We start from the raw sequence: 26,843 nt of genomic DNA on the forward strand, positions 1-26,843 counted from the left end.
AGGTAGATCCAACAGTGGAGGTGGGGAAGACGAAACGTTGGAGGGGATGGGCAGGACACATGTCATATACATAAAGGGAAACAGTTAGGATGTCAGAGGATCAGAGATGGAGGTGGAATCGAAGCGTCAAAGGATCTTGAATTGAACGAGATGTTCTCTGAGAATGCGGAAGAGGTTAGAAGGGAGGAAGAGGATTTTGCTGGGCTGAATAAGTCTCAGGGTCAGAGCCCAAATGATCTTCAAACGTCAAGTGGGCTTGGCAAATTTTCAGCCCATGGTTTTGCAAAAGGGCTAGAGTTAGAAGTTGGGCCAAGATTAGAAATGAGCCCATTTGTTATTATTGAAGAAGGGGATCAACACAATTGCCTATTATTAAGACAAGAGGGTCAATCTTCTCAAACCAAGGCTTTCAACCATAGGGAAAATGGGTTGGATCATGATATTTCACGGGTTAGGGTTTCTTCTTGTTCGCCCGATACACTTGATGGAGGAGGAAGAAGGTTGATGGGTGGTGCGAGGCCTACCGAAGCACTGAGTGATAGGCAGAAGATCTCTGAGGTCCCAAATCTGTCCTCAACGAGTCTGAAATTCATTTGGGCTTAACAGACATTGTTAACAGATTGAAGGATGATGCTTTGTTATGCAGAATCTTGATGGCTGAGTAGGAGGTAGGAGGAGAGGCTGCGACACTCAATGATGACGTCATTGGGAGAGATCAGCTGGTGGATGATGTGGAGAAAGGAAAGTACAATACCCATGAGGTGTTACAAGCTCTTGAAGGCTACGGGTCAATGGACAGCTCAGATGAGTCGACATTTCTAGAGGATGAAGATGATAAATAACGAATTGTTAGAGGAAGATTTTGATCCCAAATTGAATTGGCTTTTCCAAGATGATGAGGTTCTGTCATTTTCTTGTGCAAGGTTCACTGAGGTCCCAGACAGTGAGAAGGCCTTAGACTCCGAAAAGATTGATCAAGCAGAGAGAAGGTTTGGAGATTCACATTATTCTGGTTCTAAGCACACTATGAGGCCTGAGGGTGAGGAAGTCAAAAAGTATGTGACTCTTTTGATAGGGACAATATGAATTCTTCATTTCCTAATCATTTTCAGTGTATTCAATCTGAGTCAGTTCTAGGGGGGAGGGGGAGTCACTTTTGGGTCCTTTTTTCTCACATCCTAGTAGGGTAGTTTCTACCAAGAATGACAATTTGCCTCAGTTATTTGCGAGTAGGTCCTCTACCATTGATAGGTCGAACCCACAGGCAATTGACACGGATAACCATAGGAACAATCTTCCGATAGAAGTATCTTCTAATCATAGGCTTTAGGAGAGCAATGTTCTTGGGAATGGTGATGATGAATCTGAGATTTGGTTGAGGAAAATGAGCAAGTATGGGTCTTTTCCCTTTTGAGGAGGGAGAAGTGCCTCACTTTGTACAATTGCTTGACACTCTTGGTCTGTCACTAGTTAGGAACAATGGAAATAAGCCTAGGTCTAGGAGTGTGGGGTGTGCATCTCAGGGGGGTAGTAGTCATAGAAGTTCGGGCCTCAGAAAAAGGATGAGGGAACTAAGGAATCTTGAAAGTGGCATCAATTATGAGGGTCGGGGGAAAGAGGCAAGGAGTGATGTTGGTTGTCGATGAAGATTTTGAGTTGGAATGTTAGAGGACTGCAGTCCCGTAGGAAAAACAGTAATTAAAGAGTTTTTGAAATTTCATCCGCTAGATATAGTGATGTTTCAAGAGACGAAGTGTGAGAATTGTGATAGGGTTTTCATTAGGAGTGTTTGGGTGACCCAATTTAAGAGATGGCTGTTTTAACTTCTAGTGGGAGATCAGGGGGAATTTTGATTACGTGGGACAAAAGAGTTGCATCAGACTGTGAGATAGTTGTTTGGGTTTTTTCATTGTCTATTAGATTTAGGAACCAGGATAACAAGGAATGGTGGTTGACAAGGGTTTATGGTCCCAATAGGCTTAGTAGTCGTCAGGCATGGTGGGAGGAGTTGGCGGGTTTATTGGGTTGTGTTCTCCTAATTGGTGTGTGGATGGGGATTTCAATGTGGTTCGGCTTAGTTCGGAAAAACTCAATAGGGTTTTCACAAATAGGAGTATGCATAACTTTGATTCTTTTATAAAGGGGAGTGATTTGATTGATCTTCCCTTGAGTAATGCTCAATTCACGTGGTCAAATCTTCAAGAGAATCTTGTGTGTTATAGGTTGGACAGATTTCTTCATACTTTATGGTGATAGGAGTTGTTTCTGGATATAAGGCAAGAGGCAGGGCCAAGAGTTGTGTCAGACCATTGCCCGATGATTCTTGAGAGTTGTCCTTTTAAATGGGTTCCCATCCCTTTTAGATTTGAGAACATGTGGTTGGAAAATCGATATTTTAAGGCGTATTTTAAGGATTGGTGGGATAGTGGTACCGTCCATGGGTGGGAGGGTTTTAAGTTTATGCGGAAGTTGAGAGGAGTCAAGGATAAATTAAAGATTTGGAAGTGAATTTTTTGGGGATTTAAATGAAGTGAAAGCGGAGTTAGTTCGGGATATTTGAGGAATTGGATGTGAAGGAATTGTTGGGGGAAGGGGGAGTTTATCTAGGGATTTAAGGGATCGGAAATCATTGCTCAGGATGAAATTAGAAAAGCTTGTTTTTGGAGAGCAGATTTTTTGGGGACAGAGAGCTAATTGAAATGGGCTAAAGAGGGTGATACCAACTCTAGATTTTTTCATAGAGTTGCGTCGGACAAGAGGAAGAAGAATTTCATCAAAAATTTGGAGGTGGGGCAGGGTGTGGTGGTGAGTAAGGAGGAGCTTATTGTTAAAAGAGATTTTCAATTTTTATTCAAATCTCTATTCTTACGGGGGAGTGGATCATCCAGGGATCGAAGGTCTTAGTTGGGCTCCTGTGGAGGCGGCGATAACTAGTTGGCTTGAGAGACCCTTTGATGAATGTGAGGTGAGACAAGCTGTATTTAAGTGTGAGAGAGATAAGGCTCCAGGTTTGGATGGTTTCTCAGTGGCTATATTTCAAGATTGTTGGGATATTGTGAAAGGGGATCTTATGAGAGTGTTTGGTGAGTTCTTTGAAAGTGGGGAGGTTAATTTATGCACCGATACATCCTTCATTTGTCTAATTCCCAAAAAGGAGAAGTCGGTTAAGATTGGGGATTTTAAACCAATCAGCTTGGTTACATCACTCTACAAAATTCTAGCAAATGTGCTTTCTAAGAGATTTAGGGTGGTCCTTGGGGAAACCATTTCTTCTACATAGGGTGCCTTTGTGCAAGGAAGGTAGATAGTGGATGTAGTCTTAGTGGCTAACGAAGTAGATGAGGAATATAGGAGATTACATAAGGAGGGTGTTGTTTTTAAGGTTGATTTTGAGAAAGCATATGACCATGTTGATTAGGGCTTTGTAGATGTCGTTTTGTAAAGGAAGGGGTTTGAATCTTGGTGGAAAATGTGGATTTGGGGGTATTTGTTGTCATACATTATGTCGTTCATTGTGATTGGTAAGGCTGGGGATTCTTTTAGAGCATCTAGGGGTCTAAGGCGGGGTGATCCTTTATCACCATTTTTGCTTATTTTAGTCGCTGATGTGTTGGGTCAGATTAGTGATATAGCTGGGGATAAGGGTGTCATTGAGGGTTTTGTGGTGGGGAGGGATAGGATTGGAGTTACTTATTTGCAATTTGCGGATGATACTATATTTTTCTCATCAAAGGAGGAAAGTAGGTGGGTAGTTTTGAAAATTTTTGAAATTGTGTCGGGCCTCAAGGTCAATCTTAGCAAGAGTAGTGTTGTGGGTATTAATTTGGGAGATAGCTATGTGCAAAGTGCAAAGGGTGGCGGATATGTCAGGATGTTCCATTGAATCCTTTCCTCTCAAATACTTGGGGCTTCCATTGGGAGGAGATCCTAGATTGACATCTTTTTGGGAGCCTGTTCTTGTCAAAATTGGGAAAAGATTGGAGAGATAGAAGCGAGCTTTGTTGCCTAGGGGGGACGATATACTTCGGAATAGTCTGTATTAGGTTTTGTTCCTACTTATTTCTTGTCCCTATTCAAAATTTCAGTTAGCATTGCGAGGAACATTGAGAAATTGATGAGAGGTTTTCTTTGGAAAGGGTGTGAAGAGAGTAAAAGGGTTCATTTGGTTAAGTGGGAGACTGTTTCTCTCCCTAGGGATAAGGGGGGCCTAGCTATAGGCAATATCATTGTTAGGAATATTGCTCTATTGGGCAAGTGGTTGTGGAGATTTCCTGTTGAAAGTGAATCGCTATGGTGTTTAGTTGTTAAAAGCAAGTATGTAGTTCATCCCAATGGTAGAGATTCTAACGTGGTTAATAGAGGCAATTGTTGTTCACCGTGGAGGTACATTTCTTGCTTGTATCCACTTGTGTCTAACTTTCTTTCATTGAGTGGGAAATGGGGAGAGTATCTGTTTTTGGGAGGATGTTTGGTTAGGGGATATGTCGTTTGATGGAGCTTTTCTCTTCTTTATCGGTTAGTTTGTTCTAGAAATGTTTCAATAGCGACGGTGGCATACTCTTCTATGGCACCCATCCCTTGGAATTTTGACTTCTTCAGAAACTTAAATGATAGGGAGGCTGTTGAGTTGGCATCTTTGTTGGTTTTACTTGATGGGGTTTCTCTCTCTCTTCCTCTCGTGACATTAGGGTTTGGAATCTTGTTTCTTCAGGGGTCTTTTCCTATAAGTTCTTTTTTCATATGCTTACTGATAATCCCTTTGTTCCTTTGTTTTCCATTTATAAGAAAATTTGAAAAGCGGTCGTCTCTCATGAAGTGAAGTTTTTCCTGTGGTCTTTAGCTCAAAAGGGTGTCACAACTAATGATGTTTTCCAAAGAAGAAGGCCAAATCATTCTCTCTGCCCTCAATGGTGTGTGATGTGCAAGAGGAATTCAAAGGTAGCAGATCATCTATTCCTTCATTGCCCGGTTGCTTATGGATTATGGCAGCATCTATTCAGCTTAGGAGATGATCAGTGGGTTGCTCTGCGAGAATGCATTCAAATGATTCTTGTTAGGTTCAAAGGGTTTGGGAGTACCAAAAGAGCCAAATCACTGTTGTCATGCATTGTGTTTGCTATTTTCTGGATTATATGACTGGAGAGAAATGTAAGACTCTTTGATGGCAAGGAATCAAATGAAGAGGCTTTGTGGGATAGGATGGAATATGTGGCTACGTTTTGGGCATTTGTATCCCCTCCTTTTAATGGAGTCCCTTTGTTCTTGGTCTCTAGGGATTAGGCTGCTATTTGCCATCTCTAATGCTAGGAGCTGTGTGCTTTTGTTTTGTTCTTTCTCATCCTTTGTGCGATGACTTCTTGTTCTCTTTCTCTTTCTTTTTTAATAAAATTTGTTGTTGCTCAAAGAAAAAAAAAAGAAAAGTCGCCAGCACCGAAAAATTGGCTGGAAAAGTCGGCGGTGGCAGGAGGTGGTCGTGGTGGGGTAGAGAAATGTGTGATATTCAACGGATAGGGTGTTGAATTAGTGACATGTGTCACATTTCAACAGATAGGTTATTTGGTGAATTTCAACATATAGGAAAATAAGCTTGGTGAATTTCAACAGATAGACAAATTGGGTGATTTCAAGCGATAGGGTGATAGGTTGATTTCAACAAATAGTTGTCGTTTTAGACAAATTGTGTCATTTTGACCTAAAGAGAATAGAGCTTGGGCCTAATAGTCCAAAAGATTTAGAAATGAACTTATGGCCCGAGTGCCTTTTTATTTTGTGAATTTGGCTATGTCATATTAGGTGATCATCTTTGTCAATTTAATGCCACTCCCCTGTAGTTTGAGATCTTATAAAGGCAAAAGTTGTTTTTTTTATTTTATTTTATTGTCTTTTATTATGTTTTATATTGTGGTAAGTGGCCTTATTCCTTTGTTCTTCTTAAAGCCTTTTTCTGTGCTTCTTATATCATTTTTTAGATTGGGTTTCATGGGATTAATATCAACAAAGAGGAAGTGGTACTAGATGGAAGTGATGCCCCTGCCAGAATTGATGCTGAAGCTCTTCTATCCTCTGAGAAACTTGCCCCAGCTGCAATTCTAAGCAAGGTGAAGTTATTGCCTGTAATACAATATTTTTGGGGGCTCATGTATTCTTTTAAAATATATTTACATATGGTGGTGTGAGTTTCCATGTATTTTTATTTATGCAAGATGGTGTAAATTTTTGGAGGTTCATTTATTTTGCAGATACGAATCCCATATCGTCCTATTGATGCTAAACTGTGTACCCTTCCAACAGATCGTGACAAATTGCCCTCAGGCAAACAGATTCTAGCATTAACATTAACGTGGGTTATGCTTTTACTCCTCTATTTTTTTTTTTTTTGCTTCATCTGAAGACACCTCAAATACCATGTAGATTAACTCTTGTGCTGTTGTGCTGCAGTTACAAGTTCAAATTAGAAGATGGAGCGGAAGTAAAACCTCAAATCCCCTTACTTAACAATCGCATATATGATAACAAATTCGAGTCTCAATTTTATATGATTTCTGATTCAAACAAGGTAATCATTGATATTCATTGTTAAATGTATCATGAGATTTTAATGTGCTTCTTGTATGTGTCTTACTGTGCTTGTTATTAGAAGGTTCCCACATAAATCAAATGCACTTACATACTTAGAAAATATGAGGAAGAAGAACTCCGAAAAATATGAGGAAGAAGGAATATATTTCTGTTATATTCAAAACTTCTTATCTTACAAGACCAAATGACACTCCTTATATAAGAGATATTACAAACATCATTATAGCCCATTATATGCCACTTCCATATTATATATTACCACTATCTACCACTAACATATTATATACATGCCACTATCTACCACCAACACCACTATCACATATTCTATACATGCCACTATCTACCACCAACACCACTATCACATATTCTATACATGCCACTATCTACCACCAATACCACTATCATATTATATACATGCCACTATCTTATTATTAACACAAATTTCCAGCACTCCCCCTCAAGCTGGTTTGAAGATATCTTCCATAGCCAGCTTGCTAGTCAGCTTATCAAATTGCTTCTTGTGTAGTCCCTTCGTTAACACATCAGCTAATTGTTCACCTGTTGGAAGGTAGGTCATACAGATTATGCCAGCATTGATTTTCTCCTTGATGAAATGTTTATCCACTTCTATATGTTTTGTGCGATCATGTAGAACTGGATTATGAGCTATAGATATAGCTGCTTTGTTGTCACAATAGACCTTCATAGGTGTCGGGTGAGAAAGCTTTAATTCTTCAAGAATTCTTTTAATCCACATTACTTCACAGATTCCATGGGCAACAGCTCTGAACTCTGCTTCTGCACTACTTCTAGCTACCACATTCTGTTTTTTACTCCGCCATGTAACTAGGTTCCCACCTACAAAGGAGCAGTATCCGGATGTTGATCTCCTGTCTGTAACACTTCCTGCCCAGTCTGCATCTGTGTATACTTCAACTTGAAGATGTCCATGTTTCTTGAACAGTAAGCCTCTCCCTGGAGTTCCTTTCAAATATCTTAACATCTTATGAACGGCCTCATAGTGCTCTGCCCCTGGTGAGTGCATGAATTGACTTACCATGCTGACTGCAAAGGCAATATCAGGCCGCGTATGAGACAAGTAAATCAATTTCCCTACAAGTCGCTGATATTGTTCCCTCTCTTTGACTTCTTCAGCCTGAGCAGCTTGTAACTTCAAGTTAGGCTCGATCGCAGTCTCCACCATCTTACAACCAAGCATACCTGTTTCTCCAAGGAGATCAAGAACATATTTTCTCTGATTAACGAATATACCTTCCTTGGATCTTGCAAATTCCATTCCGAGGAAATACTTGAGGGCTCCCAGATCCTTAATGTGAAATTCTTTTGCGAGTTTCTCTTTGAGGGCTGCTAACTCTACTTCATCATTACCAGTTAAAATGATGTCATCAACATAAACAATCAAAATTGCAATTTTACTGTCTTTTGAATGTTTATAAAATATTGTGTGATCTGCTTGACTCTGCGAGAAGCCACAACTGATAACTGCCTTCCCAAAGCGTTCAAACCACGCTCTTGGTGATTGTTTGAGTCCGTATAATGACTTGTTCAATCTGCATACTCTGTCGCTTCCAAGTCTCTGCTCAAATCCCGGCGGTAGGCTCATGAACACCTCCTCTTCAAGATCACCATTGAGAAATGCATTTTAATGTCAAGTTGATGTAGAGGCCAATCTGAATTTACTGCAAGAGATAACAGTACTCTGATGGAATTTATTTTAGCAACAGGAGCAAACGTCTCCTAATAGTCGATCCCATAAGTTTGAGTGAAGCCTTTAGCCACCAGTCTCGCCTTGTATCTCTCAACGCTTCCATCTGCGTTACATTTTATCGTAAACACCCATTTACACCCAACTGTTTTCTTGTCTTTGGGTAGATCAACTATCTCCCAAGTACCACTTCTCCTTAAAGCATTCATCTCCTCCATGACTGCTAATTTCCAATTCGGATCATCCAATGCTTCCTGTATATTCCTTGGAACAAACAAGTGTGAAATCCTAGATGTGAAAGCTCTATGGTTTTTAGACAGTCTTTGATAGGAGAGGTAATTTGTAATAGGATGTTTAATGCAATTTCGGACACCTTTCCTAATTGCTATAGGAACATCAAGGTCGGAAATAGAAGGAATAGGATTACCTAAAATTTCGATGCCAGAACTCGGGTGGACATTCGGGTCATTAGGATGGACATTCGGGTCATTATTCCTCAGATGAAATCGCTTCCTAGTATAAACCTGAAGCTCAGGATTTAGATCATTTTGTAGTACTTCTCCCCCTAAACAAGAATCTTCTTGACTAGGCACCATATAACTTGGTTCTCCTAAGTGATCATTATCAGACAGATGTGGTTTTTGTGTAGGATAAATGACATTGGGGAGCGGGATAGAAATATCCCAAAAACGGTCTTCTACTCCACTTGTCTCCCCCTGAAGAGAAGTGTTGGGGAAATAGGATTTTGTTTCCACAAATGACACATCCATACTCACATGAAATTTCTTGGTTTGAGGATCGAAACACTTATACCCCTTTTTGTTTGAGGAATAACCCAAAAAAACACATTTTATAGCACGGGGGTCAAGTTTTGAACGAAATTGACTGGGAACATGAACATAGGCAGTACATCCAAAAACTTTGGCGGGTAAATCAGAAAACAACCTCGTGTCAGGAAATTTTTTTTTGAGACAATCAAAAGGTGTTTTGTATGTTAACACCTTTGTAGGCATCCTGTTTATCAAATAAGAGGCTGTTAAAATTGCTTCACCCCATAAATATTTAGGAACATGCATGTAAAACATTATAGCACGTGCTACTTCAAGTAGATGTTTATTTTTTCGTTCTGCAATGCCATTTTGTTGAGGGGTATCCCGACATGTAGATTGATGAAAAATCCCTTTTTTTTCCAAAATCTCACCCAACTGCTCATTGAAATATTCTGTTCCATTATCAGAATGTAAAATACCAATTTTGGTTTGAAATTGGTTTTCAATCATATTGTAAAAATTTGTGAATAAGTTTTTCACGTCAGATTTTTTATTCATCAAATAAATCCAACATAAGCGGGTATGGTCATCAATAAATGTAACAAACCATCTTTTACCAGAAAGAGTAGTGATTTTAGAAGGGCCCCAAACATCACTATGAATCAAATAAAAAGGTTTGGAAGCCTGGTAAGATTTTGGCAAATAAGTAGAGCGATGAAATTTTGCAAAAATGCAACTTTCACAATGAAAAGAAGAACAATCAATCCCTTTAAATAATTCTGGAAATAAATGTTTCAGATAAAGAAAACTAGGATGTCCTAGCCTATAGTGCCATAGCATTATTTTTTCTCGAACAGAGATTGAACTAGTACTATTAAAGCTCTGAGCTTTTTTATTACTAATAGGTACTTCATCAAAGTAGTAAAGACCTTCAAGCATCCTAGCACGCCCAATCATCATCCCCGAGTTCTGGTCCTGAAATTCACAATGGGATTCAAAAAATGTAACACGACAATTAGAATCCTTAGATAGTTTACTGACAGACAAAAGGTTACAAGCTAAGTTGGGGACGTGAAGAACAGCATTGAGATTAATTTTCTCAGTTAGTTTAATAAATCCTTTTCCTGCAATAGGTGAAAAACTACCATCGGCTATTCTGATTTTGTCATGACCAGAACAAGGGAAATATGTACTAAATAAATGGGAAAAACTAGTCATGTGATCGGAGGCACCGGAATCTATGATCCATGGAGAGAAGTTTAGGCAAGAGAAGGCTTTAGGATTTCTACCTGTTTGTGCCAACAAAACACTAGGAGTACCGGATGAGGAGTTGGATTTTATCAGCTTTAAGAGTTGATCAATCTGCTCTTTGTTGAAGGGACCTGAATCGGCTTCATTAGCGGTAGGAAAGCCACGATTCTTCTCTCCTTGTTTGCTGCTTTTCCAGTTGACAGGTTTGCCATGGATCTTCCAACACGTTTCGCGTGTATGGCGAGGCTTGTTGCAAAAATCACACAAGACCCGTGGCTTATCATCAAACCTGCGCTGGTAATTTGCAGCCTTGTTGGCCGCAGCATCGCTAATTAAAGCAGAAATTTCAATTGATTCACCAGTACCTTTTTTCTTAAGCATGACGCTTCTTCGGCTCTCTTCCCTTCTGACTTCGGCAAATACTTCGCCAATGGATGGGAGAGGAGGTCTGCCAATAATTCTTCCTCGCACTTCATCGAACTCAATGTTGAGGCCGGCAAGAAACTTGTAAATACGGCTGTCTTCCACAGTTTTCTTGTGGTGGTTGCAGTCGTCAACCGATTTCCATTCGTATGTGTTGAAGATGTCAAGATCCTGCCACAACCTTTTCAACGAATTAAAATATTTGGTGACGGAATCATCTCCTTGACGAATCTCTCCCAACTTCAAAGTTAATTCGAAAACTTGAGATTGATTTCCTAGGTCAGAATACATCTGACTAACATTATCCCACAACTCTTGTGCAGTAGTATAGTACATGTAATTAGAGCTTATATCCTCCTCTATGGAATTGACCAACCATGTCATAACCATGGAGTTTTCAGCGTCCCAATTGTCGAATAGCGGATCATTAACGGCAGGAGCCTTCTTGTCACCAGTGATGTAACCGATCTTTCCTTGCCCACGGATATACATCCGGACAGATTGTGACCAGCGGAGAAAATTATCACCATTTAGGCGGATGGTGGTGATTTGGACAGAGTGAGAGTTGGACGTTTTCACCGGAATGGCAGCGGCAGGGGTCGAAGTGGTTTCGGACGTGACTTCCGACATGGCTATGACGGTTTTAGGGCTGCTGTGTTTTTTGTTGCTCTGATACCAACTTAGAAAATATGAGGAAGAAGAACTCCGAAAAATATGAGGAAGAAGGAATATATTTCTGTTATATTCAAAACTTCTTATCTTACAAGACCAAATGACACTCCTTATATAGGAGATATTACAAACATCATTATAGCCCATTATATGCCACTTACATATTATATATTACCACTATCTACCACTAACATATTATATACATGCCACTATCTACCACCAACACCACTATCACATATTCTATACATGCCACTATCTACCACCAACGCCACTATCACATATTCTATACATGCCACTATCTACCACCAATACCACTATCATATTATATACATGCTACTATCTTATTATTAACACAAATTTCCAGCATCCATTTTTATCAAGTCATATTTGTTAGATCACCATTAGTCTAAAGCTTAAGCTGTTAGGAAATGAGTCCAACAACATATTTAAAGCTCTCCAACACCCTTCCTCACTCCCCTCTTGCATGTGGAGATTTAAATATTCAAACATGTAGAGAAATAGAATGCAAATGAGGAAACAAAATACAAATAGAGAGACATGAACTGATGCCATCTCCTAATCTGAGCTTTGATACCATGTTAGATTAGCACTAGTTCCAAAAGCTTAAGTTGGTAGAAAATGGACCCAAAATGTCAAGTTCAACAATATTATACTCACTAGGATAAGGTTTGACCATATATGTTTTACTAGGTGTGATGCTTGCGTTTGAGTCTTAAGTGTAACATCCCTTCTCCCATTACCCTTCTGCTGATTGTAAAAAGAAAGAAGGGGGGGGGGGGGGGGGAACTTATATTTATTTGCCATCCTTCGAAGGCAGCAGATGGTGCATGCACTAATGTAGTTAGAATTAGTATGGTTGTCATGTTTCTAGTACCATAAGAGTTAGTTGTTTCTTTTATCCTATAACTAGGTGGTTAGGCGGCCTCTCTAGTATTCAGTTAATATTTTTAATTGTATTTCAGAGCCTAGAGCTCTTGTATCTCTGTTTAGATATTCTCTCTCTAATGAAATATCTTTCCTAAATTGGTTCCATCATTTTGGTATTAGAGCATAGATTTTATATGCAAATTGTTCTTAATTGAAGCTAAGTTCCTCAATCAGATAAAAAAAAGAAACCGTACCTTAGTGTCATCCCAGTTAAATTTGACTTTGGTGTCGTAATATGTTCATCGTTAGTCGATCAGACTTCACATAACCCTCCATCGCAAATTTGAAATCCAATTTTGACCTTCGATTAAAAATCAAGTGCCCTACTGTAATGATTATCAAAGTTGGCTGTTAAGGCCTTCATTCTTGAATTTGTGGATCAAATTAGGATTCACTACTACGATTCCAAATTCGAATGAGGTGCAATTTTTGTTCACAACTTCGAATCCTGGTTTAATCGCGGTTCGAACTTCGACTCTGGATCGAATCTCATATCACAATCAGTCGAACTTAGAATCATCTCATCGAAGCACGAAAACTCAACTGGGAGAAGGTTCTTGAGCGAAGCTGTTCTCGAATTGCTAAGATATTAGTTGATATGGTTGTGAATCCATTTTTGTGTAATGTTCTAGAAAGAAATTAGTCATTCTTTAGCTCATTGTAATTCAGTTGTAAATTTGATATTGTTTTGAAGGGAGAGTTTGTTGGTTCAGTTAGACGATTAGGAGTTGATTCTAGTTACAAATAGCTGTGTTAGAGAGAAGGGTGTTCATTGTAATATAATATTTTCTTGGTTTGGAATAAGAGAGGCAGCTCTGCTAGATCCTGTTTCTTTCTATTTTCCATTTTAGCTTTTTTCTTCCATGGCTGTAGCATTTAGTATCAGGGCCGGCGTTGTCAGCCTGTGAAAGTAACCAAAGAAATGGCAGATGGGACTAGGCAGCAGGAATCAAAAAGAATGGAGGAGGCAATTCGATCTCTCAAAGAGAATGGCGAAAAGCAAGCACAGGATATTAGGGATATCAAGAAATCAGTGAAGGATATGAATGAAATCAAAGAAATGATCACAGCAATGAGCATCAAATACGATCAGGTGCATCTAGGGTTTATTGGTCTCATCAAGAGATTAAGGAAACATCCCAGGCATGGGTTCAAAACCCTTAATCATTCAATAATGGGTTGGATTTACAAATGTGAGAGATTCTTTGATTATAATGCAACTGAAAATGGAAATAGGGTAAAATTGGCTTCACTGCATTTGGAAAACAAAGCCCTTCAGTGGTTCCAATGGTTTGAGAAATGTCACAATCAAATCAATTGGAACACATTCAAAGGAGTAGTTTCCAGGTTTGGCCCTAATTCCCATGAAGATGCAATGGGGGATTTAACCAAATTGAGGCAAGTCACATCTGTTAGGGCTTACCAAGAACAGTTTGAAGAACTAGCCAATCAAACTCGGAATTTGCCGGAAGCTTTCTTCATCAGTTGTTTCATCAGTGGCTTGAGGGATGATATCTAGGCTGGGGTACTGATGTTTAAATCCAGTTGCATCAACCAGGCTATTGGATTGGCCAAGTTACAAGAGAGCAGTACTGAAGCAATCACCAAGAGATCTAGACAAGGGTTTAGGGTGGCAAAAACTCCATCATCTATTATGTCTATGTCTAGGCCTAACCTGATGGTGAGTTCCATAGCTCCTAATTGAAGAGAATTACCCAAGGAGTTGGAAGAAAAGAGGGCAAAAGGCTTGTGTTTCAAACGTAATGAAAGGTATACAAGAGGCCATCTCTGCAAGAGAAAGCAACTGTATGCTACGGAAGGAGAAATAGAATACCAAGAACAAGAACAAGAACAAGAAGAGGAGGGGGAGGAAGGAGTACAGATTCCAGAAGAGGAGCTGTAGACTTCAATTAATTCAGGTAGCACCCATAATTTTTTTGAGTCCAGATGTGGTTAAGAGGGCAGGAATAGATGTTACAGTTACAGATCCTCTTCCAGTTTCAGTAGCTGATGGAACTAAATTGTTGAGCACAGCTGTATGCAGCGGATTCAATTGGTCTTAGGCGTTCAGTGGTTGGCAACGTTGGGACCAGTCAAGTGGGATTTCAAGAACTTGAGCATGGAATTTTGCTTGAATGGAAGAAAACATGTATTGAGGGGTGGTAAGGAGGAGGAATTGACAGTCATTGGCCCTAAGAAAATGCAGCAATTTCTCCAAAAACAGGCTCAAGGAGTAGTGGTACAAGTTTTCTCTTTGCAAGTGGACAGCCATGGTGCAACAATTAACCCAATATTGGAGGAAATCTTGGGCCGGTATAGTGATGTATTCCAAGATCCTAAAGGCCTACCTCCAGTGAGATCTCATGACCATCATATACCACTCAAACCTGAAACTGAACCAACCAATACAAGACCTTACAGTAACACTTATTTCCAGAAATCTTAGATAGAAAAGCAAGTTAAAGAAATGCTTCAATCAGGGGTTATCAAAGCCAGTGTGAGTCCTTATTCATATCCTGTGTTGTTGGTCAAGAAAAAGGATGGAAGTTGGAGAATGTGTGTGGATTATAGGCATTGAACAAAGCTACTGTAAAGGATGAATTCCCAATTTCAGCAATTGATGGACTTTTGGATGAATTGTGGGGGGCCAAATATTTCTCTAAATTGGATCTACGGGCTGGGTATCACCAAATTAGATTTCATTCCCCAGATATTCCAAAACAACATTTAGAACTCATTATGGGCACTATGAATTCTTGGTGATGCCCTTTGGACCGACCAATGGCCCTTTTACCTTCTAGAGTCTCATGACTGAAGTTTTTAGACCTCATCTAAGAAGGTTTATACTGGTATTTTTTGATTACATACTTGTTTATAGCAGTTCATGGACAGAACATTTGCAACATTTGCAAGTGACGTTACAGCTTGTAAGAGCTCATCAACTATTTGCTAAAAGGTTCAAGTGTGTATTTGGCAAACAAGAAGTGAAATACTTGGGTCACTTGGTTACAGATACAGGTGTTTCAGCAGAATCTACCAAGATTTCTGCCATGACCAATTGGCCAGTTCCCAAAACAATCAAGGAATTTAGAGGCTTCCTAGGACTTATAGGATACCACAGACGGTTTGTTCAAGATTATGGTAAAATGGCTGCTCCATTAAACCAGTTGTTGAGAAAGGATTCTTTCCAATGGACTGAGGAAACATCATCAGCCTTTTCACAGCTCAAAACCACAATGACCACCATCCCAGTTGTGGCTTTGTCAAACTATACCTGTCAAACTATACCAAAGAATTTGTGGTTGAAGCAGATGCATCTGGAAAGGGATTGGGAGCAGTGCTCATGCAAGAGGGACACCCTATTCCTTTTTGGAGTAAAGGCTTATCTGAAAGAAATCAAGCATTATCTACATCTACGTATGAGAAAGTTGATGGCAGTAGTCTTGGCAGTCCTGAAATGGAGGCCTTACCTCTGATGGAGGCATTTTATAGTCAGAACTGATCACCAAAGGCTGAAATACCTGCTGGAGCAAAGGGTAGCAAACCTATGTCAACAAAAATGGATCATGAAGTTACTTGGTTATGACTATGAAGCTCCACCATCGTGCGACAATACTTAACAACAAAAAAAGAAGAATGAAATTCAAAGAAGACATTATTATAAAGACAAAATTGATGAACAGAAAGCAGGTTGTGATTGATGTTAGGAACATGTAAAATATCAGATAAAACAAAGGAAGACGAGGAATTTAAAGTAGAGGACCAAACACCAGAAATGGTCAAACTTGAACCGTCACCTAACACAATCTGATCTAGGCCAGAATATTCCGAATGGAGATGAAGATTGTTTTGTTTTCCGAGTGAACCCGTTGGAGATGAAGATTGTTTAAGTCTGCAGTGAGGTGATTGATACAACGAGAATCAACGGTCCATGAATTCGCATGCGGATTAGCAGCAATATAGGAGGGGTGTTCACCTGTGAAGGCATGATTAAATTGTTGAGGACAAACTTTGGCGGAGTGGCCTGATTGGCTACATTGTTGACATAGAAAATGAGAGGATTGATGACCACCTTTAGGGTTGGGATTGCGATGGCCATTATAGTTGTTGCAACCATGACCATGACCATGACCATGACGATGACGATTGCCACGATCATTGTGGTCGGAGCAAAACCTAGTAGATGGTTCGCAAGTTGCATTATTGGCTGTGGGGGGGAGCATATTGGAACTAGCACTATCAGCAAGACGAAGCTCTTGAGTAAGAGACCATGAAGATCATCAAATGAGATAGGATCTTCACGTGTCTGAATGGAGTTGCAAAAATCCTTTTAGTCAGGGCCTAAGCCTTTGAGAACTGCAAGAACAAGGTCTTCATCGACTAATGGTCGATTAATAGTGGCAAGGTCATCAGCAATTGCTTTAATAGCCTGTAAGTAGGTGGAATTGGAATCAGTGCCATGATTCAGATTAGACAAACGGTCCTTAAGGTGAAGCATGCTAGAACGAGAAGAATAGACAAGAACACGAGCCAAAGTGTCCCATGCTTCCTTGGATGTGCTAGACCATGCGACAGCAGAAAGAATGGTTTCTGAAAGGGATAAAAAAATCTAACTCGGAATAAGTTGATCTTGTCGAGACCAAGTTAAATGATTAGACCCCTCTGGAGGACGAGGATAGCTGCCATAATATAGCCTTCGAGACCACAACCACGTAAGAATGAGATTAGTTAGACATGCCACAATGGTTAATTTTGCTGTGTACTTGTGCGGAAGATGAGGAGCAGCATTAATAGTAAGTAAAGATGGTTGACTGGATTCAGCCATGGTTTTGGGGGGGTGCTTGCAGCAACTGTGGCAATGAATTCGGTCATGTTGCGGGGGGAAAAAAAATGATCGGTAAAAAAAAATCTCAAATGTGCACACGAAACTTTGATACCATATAGAAGTAATCCCAAGAATAAATTCTCTCACACAACACATGGTGGAGAGTCCATGTATTTATACATAATATGTATGGTTACAAATTGACATGTGTAGTTACAAATTGTGATAATCAAACATATGTAGAGCACAAGAACAATGACTCTAAGGTGATAAGTGTTATCACTCTAAGGTGGGTAGTTGTTATCCTTTACACCAGCAACCACATAAAAAACTACACCTTGAGAGGCACGAAAGATTTTTAAATTCTTGTGTGAAATGGAAACACTCGGTTTGTCAATGATCTTGTCGAAAAAGATCTACCAGAAACGAAATTGGAAGAATTAATGACCATACCTGCTTATCACACACATTTGGATCCAAAGAGAGATGATCAATTCAAAACACAACGAAGCTAACTCATTAGTCTCGCTATCATTAAGATTTCTAAAGAAATTAAAATTCCTAGAAATCGGTACAAAACTAGTGCATACCAAAGAAGAAATGGAAAGATTATGAGACTTAGCCACACTATATAAATGCAAAAAGTATATTTCTAACATGCTCATATCATTTCTACTTCTTACCTATGTTATATGGACTCGGGTATAGGTATGGGTGCCAGGTGCAATCAAACCTTACATTTAAGGGTATGCGGGCTCGGCAAAAAAATGTCATTTTCTTATATTGTTAATATGTTATGTGAGATAAAATGTTGTTATATGTAACATTCAGTGTCAAAAATACATTTATAATAATTTTACAACAATATGTACTTGTAATAATAGTGTTAAATAGAAATATATAAGAAGTGTTCGATGAAAAGTATCTGACACACGTCCCATATCCTTGTCCAAGCGTCAGGTGTCCGGCATGGGTATTTAATTTATTTCGAAGAGTTTATGTGACATAGCTTCTTACCATACTAGAACAAGATGTACATAGTTTTTCACAAAATAACACATGCAACATAGATGTACATAGAAGAGAGTTGAAATCCCCTACCAAAATTAAAGAGGTGAGAAATCCAAAATTTGTAAGTGTGCCAAAATGCAAAACCATTCGGGTGGATGTGAAGTTGTCGAAGCTATCTACAAATGTTTGTCCTTCACTTGAAGATTGAAACTCAATCTTGGTAGCTCAAATCTTAGGGAGAGAAAAATGGAGTGTGTGCTTTGGGTGAGTTTTTAGAGAGTGTGGGTGAAATGAGATACAGATCTAGTTCATCCTTTATATACCGGGTGGTCAAAAAAGTCACTTTTTGTGGTCAAAATGCATAGAAAGCTGCTCTTTCCCCTACATGACTGCTCGCGCAAAAACTCCCTTGTTGGAGCGATTAATTAAAACTGTCAATATTTCATGTGTATGAAAAGGTAGCTCGAGCCCTTTTTCACTCGAGTGGTTCCCAAGGTCAAAATCCAACAAAACTGAAGCAAACGCTTGACCAATGTCAAAACTCAACGCCCAAGTCCTAATAGAGTCCTAAAGTTCGAAGTAGATGGTTCAATTGTTGACACGGTCAACCTACAAATGCCAAAACACGACTCCAAAAAAGTAAATTACAAGAGTAATGTCAAAATCATAATTAAAACGAATTGAAAATTATGGATCGTTACATAACCTTTTTAAGAAGCATCATTTGTTAACATAAAAGTTTTTATTTTCTATTTTGTTCTATCTACCTCCATGCACCTTCGGCTTGCACGTATGTGCTGGACAATGTGCTGTTTTATTTTGAAATCATGCTTTAGCTAATCAAGTAGTAGATTACTTACTCCTGTTTGAGTGGATTTCTCTCTCAGTTTTTCTTCATGTATTTTCTTTACAAATTGCAGCGTGTATATACAATGGGGGATGTCTACCCTAATTCTACTAAACTTCCCAAGGGTGAATACAATTTACAGCTTTATCTGAGGTATGATCCTTATTTTCCCAATTAGCATGGACAACTTCATGCGTACATGGTCATATTTGAAGAACGCTAATAGACATTGTATAGATGTATCTCTTATTTAATTAATTAATTTATTTTTAATTGTTGATGACAACTTTTGAATAATCTTTAACTTCAATCAATATGTGTTTCAACTTTAGGTTGCGGCTAACTAGTGAACATGCTTATCATGTTTCAGGCATGACAACGTGCAATACTTGGAGAAGATGAAGCCATTGGTGTTGTTCATTGAAAGAAATTTGGAGGACAAGGTAGGGTCTATCAAGTGTCTTATATCTAGATGTGGTGATGGTTTTCATAAAGAAGAACTGCTTTAGTAGCATGGATCAAGTAATTGCTTGATGCATGCTTTATCTGTAATTTTGGGCATTTTCCATTATATGCCTATTTTCATACTCATGATTTATAAATGCCGTATGTGAGATATGCAGTTGTTAAATTGTTGACTTGGTCATCTCTTCATTAGCAAAGTAATATTTTAAATCTCAATTCAATTTGTGGTAGAATAGAATCGTCTGATTCCTTTTTTGATCATCTGATGCAATACAAAGTATAGTTGCAGATTGGATTATGGGTCAGAATCTATTGAAAAGATACTTATGAGCTTCTCTGTTACTTTCTGTTTGTTACCGTTCTGAGTACTATCTTGATGTCTTAGTTTGGAATTCCTGATTTTCATGCTACTGTCATGTTAGCTTTCCTTCTCCCAAATTTGATATTAGATCTTACTGCTTTGTAGTCTTGGCTTATTATTCATTAGATCTGCCTAAAGGATTTTCTCCTAGGCTTCCTGAGATCTTTGGTGCTTTACCTTCATCCTCATAATCTTGTGTATACTATCATGCACTAGCTGGTGGAAATGTCTATAGAGCTACACTATCACAACATAGCCAATAGCTAGAAGAGGCATAACCACTTTGTAATGAATTTTTGGGGAATGATAAACATTGATTGATTGAGATCTCTCTAAATTCTCTCTCTCTTGTTCTTGGTTGGACCCTTTCATCGCAAGGTGAAGACTGAGAGTAGAGCCAAAGAAAACAGGGCAGAAACTGAACTAGAGAGATCTGAATCTGTCATAAACTGAGAGCAGCCCCAGAAAAATTGTAAAACAAGGACTCCTTTGCTCTTGAATGAACCAGTCAGCCCCCAAGGAAGAGGGGGGGAGAAGAGGAAAAAACAGCTTGAAGCCTCTCAATGAATGATTTCCAAAAAAATCACCCACTTTTCCAAAAAAATAAGGAAAAATGGAAAAACAATCAAAGAATGAGAACAAAATTAAAATAAAATCTTAGGCTGATTTTTGGCCCTAGTCGATCATGCTGGTAAAAAAAAAAATTAACCTTTTTTTTGTTTGTTTGTTTGTTTGTTTGTTTTTTTTTTAACTGTTACAGAAAACTAGGAAGAAAAAAACGAAGAACAAGAACTAGAAAACTTCAAGGAGGAAGGTATAGCTTTGATACCATGTTGAATGTCTAGAAGAAGAAGACGAAGAAGAAGAAAAATGAGAGAGAGAGAGAGAGAGAGAGAGAGAGAGAGAGAGAGTTTTGAACTTCGGGTTCTCCCCTTACACACAACTTTAGATAGATGCAAATTGCGTAACCACCCTTAGACTCAAATAATTTTTTTTTAACAAACTTAATATTTAATTTTAATTAGATATTATGATATACATGTACATATACCTTATATATATATAGACACTGTAATTAATTTATGATTTAATTTGTTAAATATATATGTACATGTTTAATTTAAAATGTTATTAAATAATAAATTGGGTTAAAAATTTAAAATTAGATTAAGGTACTTTTATGGTTTAATTTGTTATATATATGTCTATGTTGAATTTAAAATGTTATGAAATAAGAATAATTTTATGGTATTAAATTAGGGTGTTTGGTTTAATTTATGATTTAATTTGTTATATATATGAATATTTGTATGTTTATGTTTATTTTAAAGTATTCTTAAATAAAAAATGAGTTAAAAATTAAAAATTAGATTAAAGTAGTTTGACGATTAATTTTATAATAATAAATTAAGGTATTTAGGTTAATTTAATTTGTTATATATAATAGGTATCTTTAATTTAAAATGTTATTAAATAAGAAATTTAGATAAAAATGTAAAACAAGGCTAGTTTGTCTTTTTACATTGAAATTTAACTTTGACTGTTTCTTTTTTCTCTTCCCTTTCCCACTCTCAAAATAGACATGTGAGACACTCTCCGTTAGTTTGGATGGAAATTGTAACTGTGGCATTTTAGTCCAAAACCACATGGGAGGTTTGTGGCTATTTTTAAAAGACAGGGAGTAAAGTGCTATAAAAATGGATTGTCCTTTATTTTTTATTTTTAAATTCCTTGTCTTAGTGGTTATAAGTTGTGAATTCTTTATTTTGCTTATGTTGATGTCTAAATTATTAGCATTTGTTAATTTATGTATTTTTTATTGAAAATGTATGCCTCGCTTCGATGAAGCACTCGCCTCGCCTTGCGCCTCAGCCCCAACCCCAAGAGACCTTTGGTGCCTAAGTGCGCCTTGAGCCTTTAAAAACATTGTGGTGGACAGTGGATTAGGTTGATACGGTTTTCTATTTTCAGGTGAATGGGGCTCCGGTGAGTTATTTTGTGGGACTTGTCATGGTTTGTACCAACGTGATCCTTCATCTCCTTTGCTTTTCATTCTTGTCATAGAGGCGTTGAGCAAATTATTGTATCAGGTGGTGAAGGGAGGCTTGCTGTAGGGATGGTGGCGGGGGAGCCATTGGTTGTGTCCCACCTCTTGTATGCGGATGATGCTTTGATTTTTTTGTGGTGCTACTACGACGGACCAATTAGGGAATCTTCGTAGTGTCCTTTTGTGATTTGAGGCAGTTTTGGGCTTGCGAGTGAATTTGGCAAAGGCGGAATTGATTCTAGTGGGAAAGGTGGGCGGTGTTTCTAGATTGGCATCTATTCTTGGGTGCAAGGTGTCTATTTTGCCTGTATCTTATCTAGGCTTGCCATTGGGGTCTACTTTCAAGGCAACATCTGTGTGGGATGGAGCGGTGGAAAGGGTGCAACGAAGGTTAGCCAAGTGAAAAGTGTCAATTTTTGTCTAAAGATGGGAGATTGACTTTGATAAAGAGCAATTTGGGGAGTATTCTAACTTATTTCATGTCAGTGCATATTATTCTAGTATTGGTTGCTCGTTGTTTGGAGTAGTTTTCCTTTGGGGTGGTTTGGGGGACGAATTTAAATTTCATTTGGTGGACTGGAAGATGCGCCCTAAAGAGGGAGGTGGGTTGGGATTTAGGAGGCTGGTGATCTTTAATAGGGTTTTATTAGGCAAATGGTTGTGGTGGTTTGCGAGGGAAGTAGAGCAGCTTTGGTGTCAAGTTGTGGTTGAGAAGTATGGGGTTGGGTGGGGAAGTTGGTGTTTTGGGAAAGTGAGGACTTCTTATTGTAGAGGTTTGTGGAAGGGCATTTTGTTAGGAAAGCGGGAGTCTTGGAGTTGGGTAAGCTTTTGGGTGGGGAGAGGGGGATTGAGTGCGGTTTTGGAAAGATAGATGGTGTGGGGACCAAACCCTGACAGCTCATTTTTCGTTGATGTTTTGGATTACGATGGATCGGGATGCTATGGTGGCTTCTTATCTATTGTTGGATGATGGCCGGGTGGTTTGGAATGTGAGGCTTCGAAGAAAGGTCTTTGATTGGGAGATTGTGCAATTAGTGGATTTGTTGTATGGTTTTCAAAAGGTAGTAGGGGAGGATGGTTTGGTGTGGTGTTGTAAGGGTGTGAAATTCGTGTTCTTTGTGTTATGCTATTATTGTGCTCAGGTGGGTCTTATGGATCTTTCTTTTCCATGGTGGAGTGTTTGGGCTATTGGTGTGCTATCCAACGTGACATTTTTTGTGTGGACAGCAGCACGAAATTGGATCTTAACATTGGATAATGTAATTCGACCCTAATAGCTTTTGGTCAACTGGTGCTGTTTGTGTTGTCAGGATGCTGAAGTTCTTTCTCGTTTTCTGTTGCATTGTCTTGTGGTGTCTCATCTTTGGGGATTGATTTTCGCGGTGTTTGGGTTGGATTGGGTGCAGCTAGGATGTGTGGTGGCCATTCTGTGTAGTTGGGTCGAGGGGTCGGGTGGGGAAGAGGCATTGAAAGGCTTGGGATCTTGCGCCACTGTGTTTGATGTGGATGGTTTAGTTGAAGCATAATTGGCGAATTTTTCGGAGGGTAGAGGCTTCAATGTCTTGTTTGCAGAATAAATATCTGATGATTTTGCATAGTTGGGTTCTGGGTAGTGTGAATCCGGATTTGTTTTCCTTTGTGGATTTCATTGATTCTTTGTGCGTTTAGATTTAGGTGTTGGTTTTGCTGGTTGTATTTGTTTGCAATGCATTGTCTTGATGCTCTTTTCTAATAAATTTACTCTTTATTTATCAAAAAAATAAAAAATAAAAGTGTAAATTTTGTATGATTTTTGTTGAAACAATAGTATCTATGAAGCACAAGCACGGACACGGACACGGGACACAGCAATTTCCAAAAAATGGGGACACAGACACAGCGGGGGACACGACGATCTATTTATTTATTTATTTTTATATTTTTATGTGTTATGTAGATTCATATTACATTCATCCTATATCAAAATTAACAAACAGTAACATAGTAACACTAATTCAAGTTTCAAGTAGATCCAATTTCTTGCACGTCTTCATCATCATTAGCATCACCATCTTTTTCTTCGTTTGCACCTCCATCATTTGTAAACGACACAACCTCCATCACAGGTTCATCAAGTGAGAGATTTGTAACCTCAAGCATCCCAATATCATCAAATGAATCAAATGTGTTGCCTGCAATATTCCGTGACTTGGTCTCTCCTTCAAGGTATTGTGGGGTTCTCCTTGATAAAAGATGGAGGTTGCTAAGAAAAAAAACCAAGTCCTTTGCACGTTGGGTTGTCATCTTGTTTCTTCTCATTGAATGGATAAAAGAGTTTATACTCCAATTCCTCTCAGCACATGACGAAGAAGGAGGTTGCACAAGTAGCCTTGAAGCCAAAGATTGAAGAGTGGGTGCAGATGCACCATGAACAACCCACCAACTGTGAGGATCCATATCACATCTACCTCTAATGGAATCAATGTCAGCAAATGGCCCCTCTTTGGTTGAGAACTTGGTATACTCCAAATTTGCTCTAGCGTGTTCCATTGGATCATCAAAGAACCTTTTCAAGCACTTTTTCCTCTCAAGGCAGACCTCCTCATCCCTATGTGGGGGAACTCGGCTTGGATCCTCGTGAAGCCACATATCACTATAATACCTAAAATGAAAAAAATGTACTAGAAGAATATTATAAAGCTTAAATTAATAAAAATAGTAAATTGTGTTGTAATCATCTTGGATTCAATGAGTGTGCCAAGCAATGAAGTGGTGTGTTGTTCTTGTTCCACCGGTCTTCAAGAATCTGATGTATTATATTATAGAATGTAGACTCTTCTTCTAGTCACTTTCTTTCATGCTTATATATCCCCATCTTCACTTTTTCTATCATTATATCCCACATGTCATATAAAGTGAAGAAAAGGTCTATTGGTGTTACAAACTCTAATCATGTCATAAATAGGAGCAGCAAAGGAAAGTATGTAGTCGACTTGATCCCACCAAAAGTCATCCGACAACTTATCCTTCACAAAGTTGGCCTTACCAATATCGTCTTCCCTATAACAACTCCATTTGTCACTGATTACCCTTGTTTGGATACTTTGCTTTATCAACTTGACCCTCTTAAGCATGACAGTGGAAGAAACAAAGCTTGTCTCGGCAATTGAAAGAAGCTTCAAACTCACAAACTCATTGTACATTACCAACCTCATGGAATGATTACAAATAAAATTCTTGATCATCATCACATCATCCACAATCTCACTAATCCAATTACACTCTTCAAATGCAATTGAATTATTTTCTGCATTCTTGGTAGCACAAATATTCTTCAAGGCAAGATTGAGAGTGTGCACAACACAAGGATTCCAAAAGATGTGAGGAAGTTGCTTTTCAATTAGGTGCCCAGCTGCCTTGCAATTTGGGGCATTATCTGTAATGACTTGAACCATTTTTTTGGGCCTAACCTCCATGATTACTTCCTTCATCAAGTTGGAAATGAAATACTTGTACTTTGTTTTCCCTGAACAATCAACCGTTTTAAGAAACATAGGCCCACCTCTGGCAACAACCATAAAATTTATTAGTGGCCTTCATTGGGAATCACTCAATCCATCACTGGCAATACTCACACACTTCTCTCTCTGTGTGCCTCGAATAGGGTCTAACAACCTGTCAATGTTTGTCCTTTCTTTTTGAAGCAATGAAGTTCTCAACATGTTATACCCAGGCGGTACATATCCTTGTATGTTGTTATTTGCAGCAAAAGTAAATGCACTAACATAGTAAGGATTTCTGGCCAAATGAAATGGCAAGCCTGCTAAATAGAACATTCTAGCTATCTCACCATTTAATCGTTCTCGAGCCTCAATGTTAAACCCTTTCATAATAGGGTTACTACTTCTACTCCCTATAGCAGTTGACCTCTTCCTTTTTGATCCATAGATCTCCTCTGGTTCATTGAAACATAAACCTAATGATGCACTTGAACTAGGAGGAGGCAATGGGACTTTCTTCAACCAAGAGTTTTCAATTTCAATTCTGTTTCTATAATTACTCTCTCAAATTCAACTTTATCCTTGTTACTTTTGGACGCACTTCTATCCCTTGATTTTTAATTTGCATCAAATGGGCTTTTACCCTAGTGTATGAACCTTTATGTGTAGCCTGACAAAAGTTACATTGAAAAGTATAGTTTCCCCCTCTTGCACCAGATTTTTCTAATCGAGTCAAATATTTCCACAGTGGCTTATCATCTTCAGCATCAAAGGCAAATGGTGTGTTATTGGCAGAATTTGAACTAGTCATTTTTCTTATAAATTATAACCATTATAAATTAACATTAACATTAGGAGGGGAGGGGAGGGGAGGGGAGGGGGGGGGGAAGAGAGTTTTACATACTGTGTATATATATATAAAATTATATATATATTTTTTAAAAAATACAGTTTTCGAGATATATGTACATATATATAAGCATATAATTACAAAAAAATAAAAACAGAGAGAGGGGCTTCGAAGTCGTTTGATGGATGGAAAGAGAGAGCGAGAGAGCGTGTGAGAGAGAAGGGCTCACCTTTGAAGTTGTTTGGATGGAAGATGACTGGATGGAGATCAATTGATGGAGCTCACAATCAACTGAAAGAGGTCTTCGATTGACTTGATGGGGGTTGGGGTCTTCGATCGACTGGATGGTGGTGGTGGACGGACTGGTTCAAGTCGGCGATAGATTCTCCCTTTCACTCTATTCCTTCACTCTCATCCATCACTTACGATTAGAGCAAGGAAAGATTTCTGTACATCTTTTACATCGTCATTTTTTTTTTAACTTTTTAAATATTACACTTTGACCCTAAATAAATATAACAAAATTAAAAATGAGCCCCGCCGTGTCCCAATGCCATGTCTCGATATGGACACACGTCCCCGCCGTATT

The 26,843-nt window shown here is 38.7% G+C and overlaps 1 protein-coding gene across 4 annotated transcripts in view; it reads left to right on the top strand.

Moving 5' to 3' along the window:
* TPP2 (tripeptidyl peptidase ii) overlaps positions 1-26,843 on the top strand; it is an 84,478-nt gene that overhangs the window by 44,512 nt on the left and 13,123 nt on the right. For all 4 annotated transcript variants that reach the window (XM_028227716.2, XM_028227717.2, XM_028227718.2 and 1 more), the window contains 5 exons: positions 5,970-6,098; positions 6,240-6,340; positions 6,439-6,556; positions 19,126-19,205; positions 19,423-19,495. In XM_028227716.2, the coding sequence (XP_028083517.2) occupies positions 5,970-6,098; positions 6,240-6,340; positions 6,439-6,556; positions 19,126-19,205; positions 19,423-19,495 (501 nt within the window). The remainder of the gene's footprint in view (positions 1-5,969; positions 6,099-6,239; positions 6,341-6,438; positions 6,557-19,125; positions 19,206-19,422; positions 19,496-26,843) is intronic.

This window comes from Camellia sinensis, chromosome 1, assembly GCF_055761805.1.
Source record: "Camellia sinensis isolate YWXY chromosome 1, ASM5576180v1, whole genome shotgun sequence".
Classification (NCBI taxonomy): domain Eukaryota; kingdom Viridiplantae; phylum Streptophyta; class Magnoliopsida; order Ericales; family Theaceae; genus Camellia; species Camellia sinensis.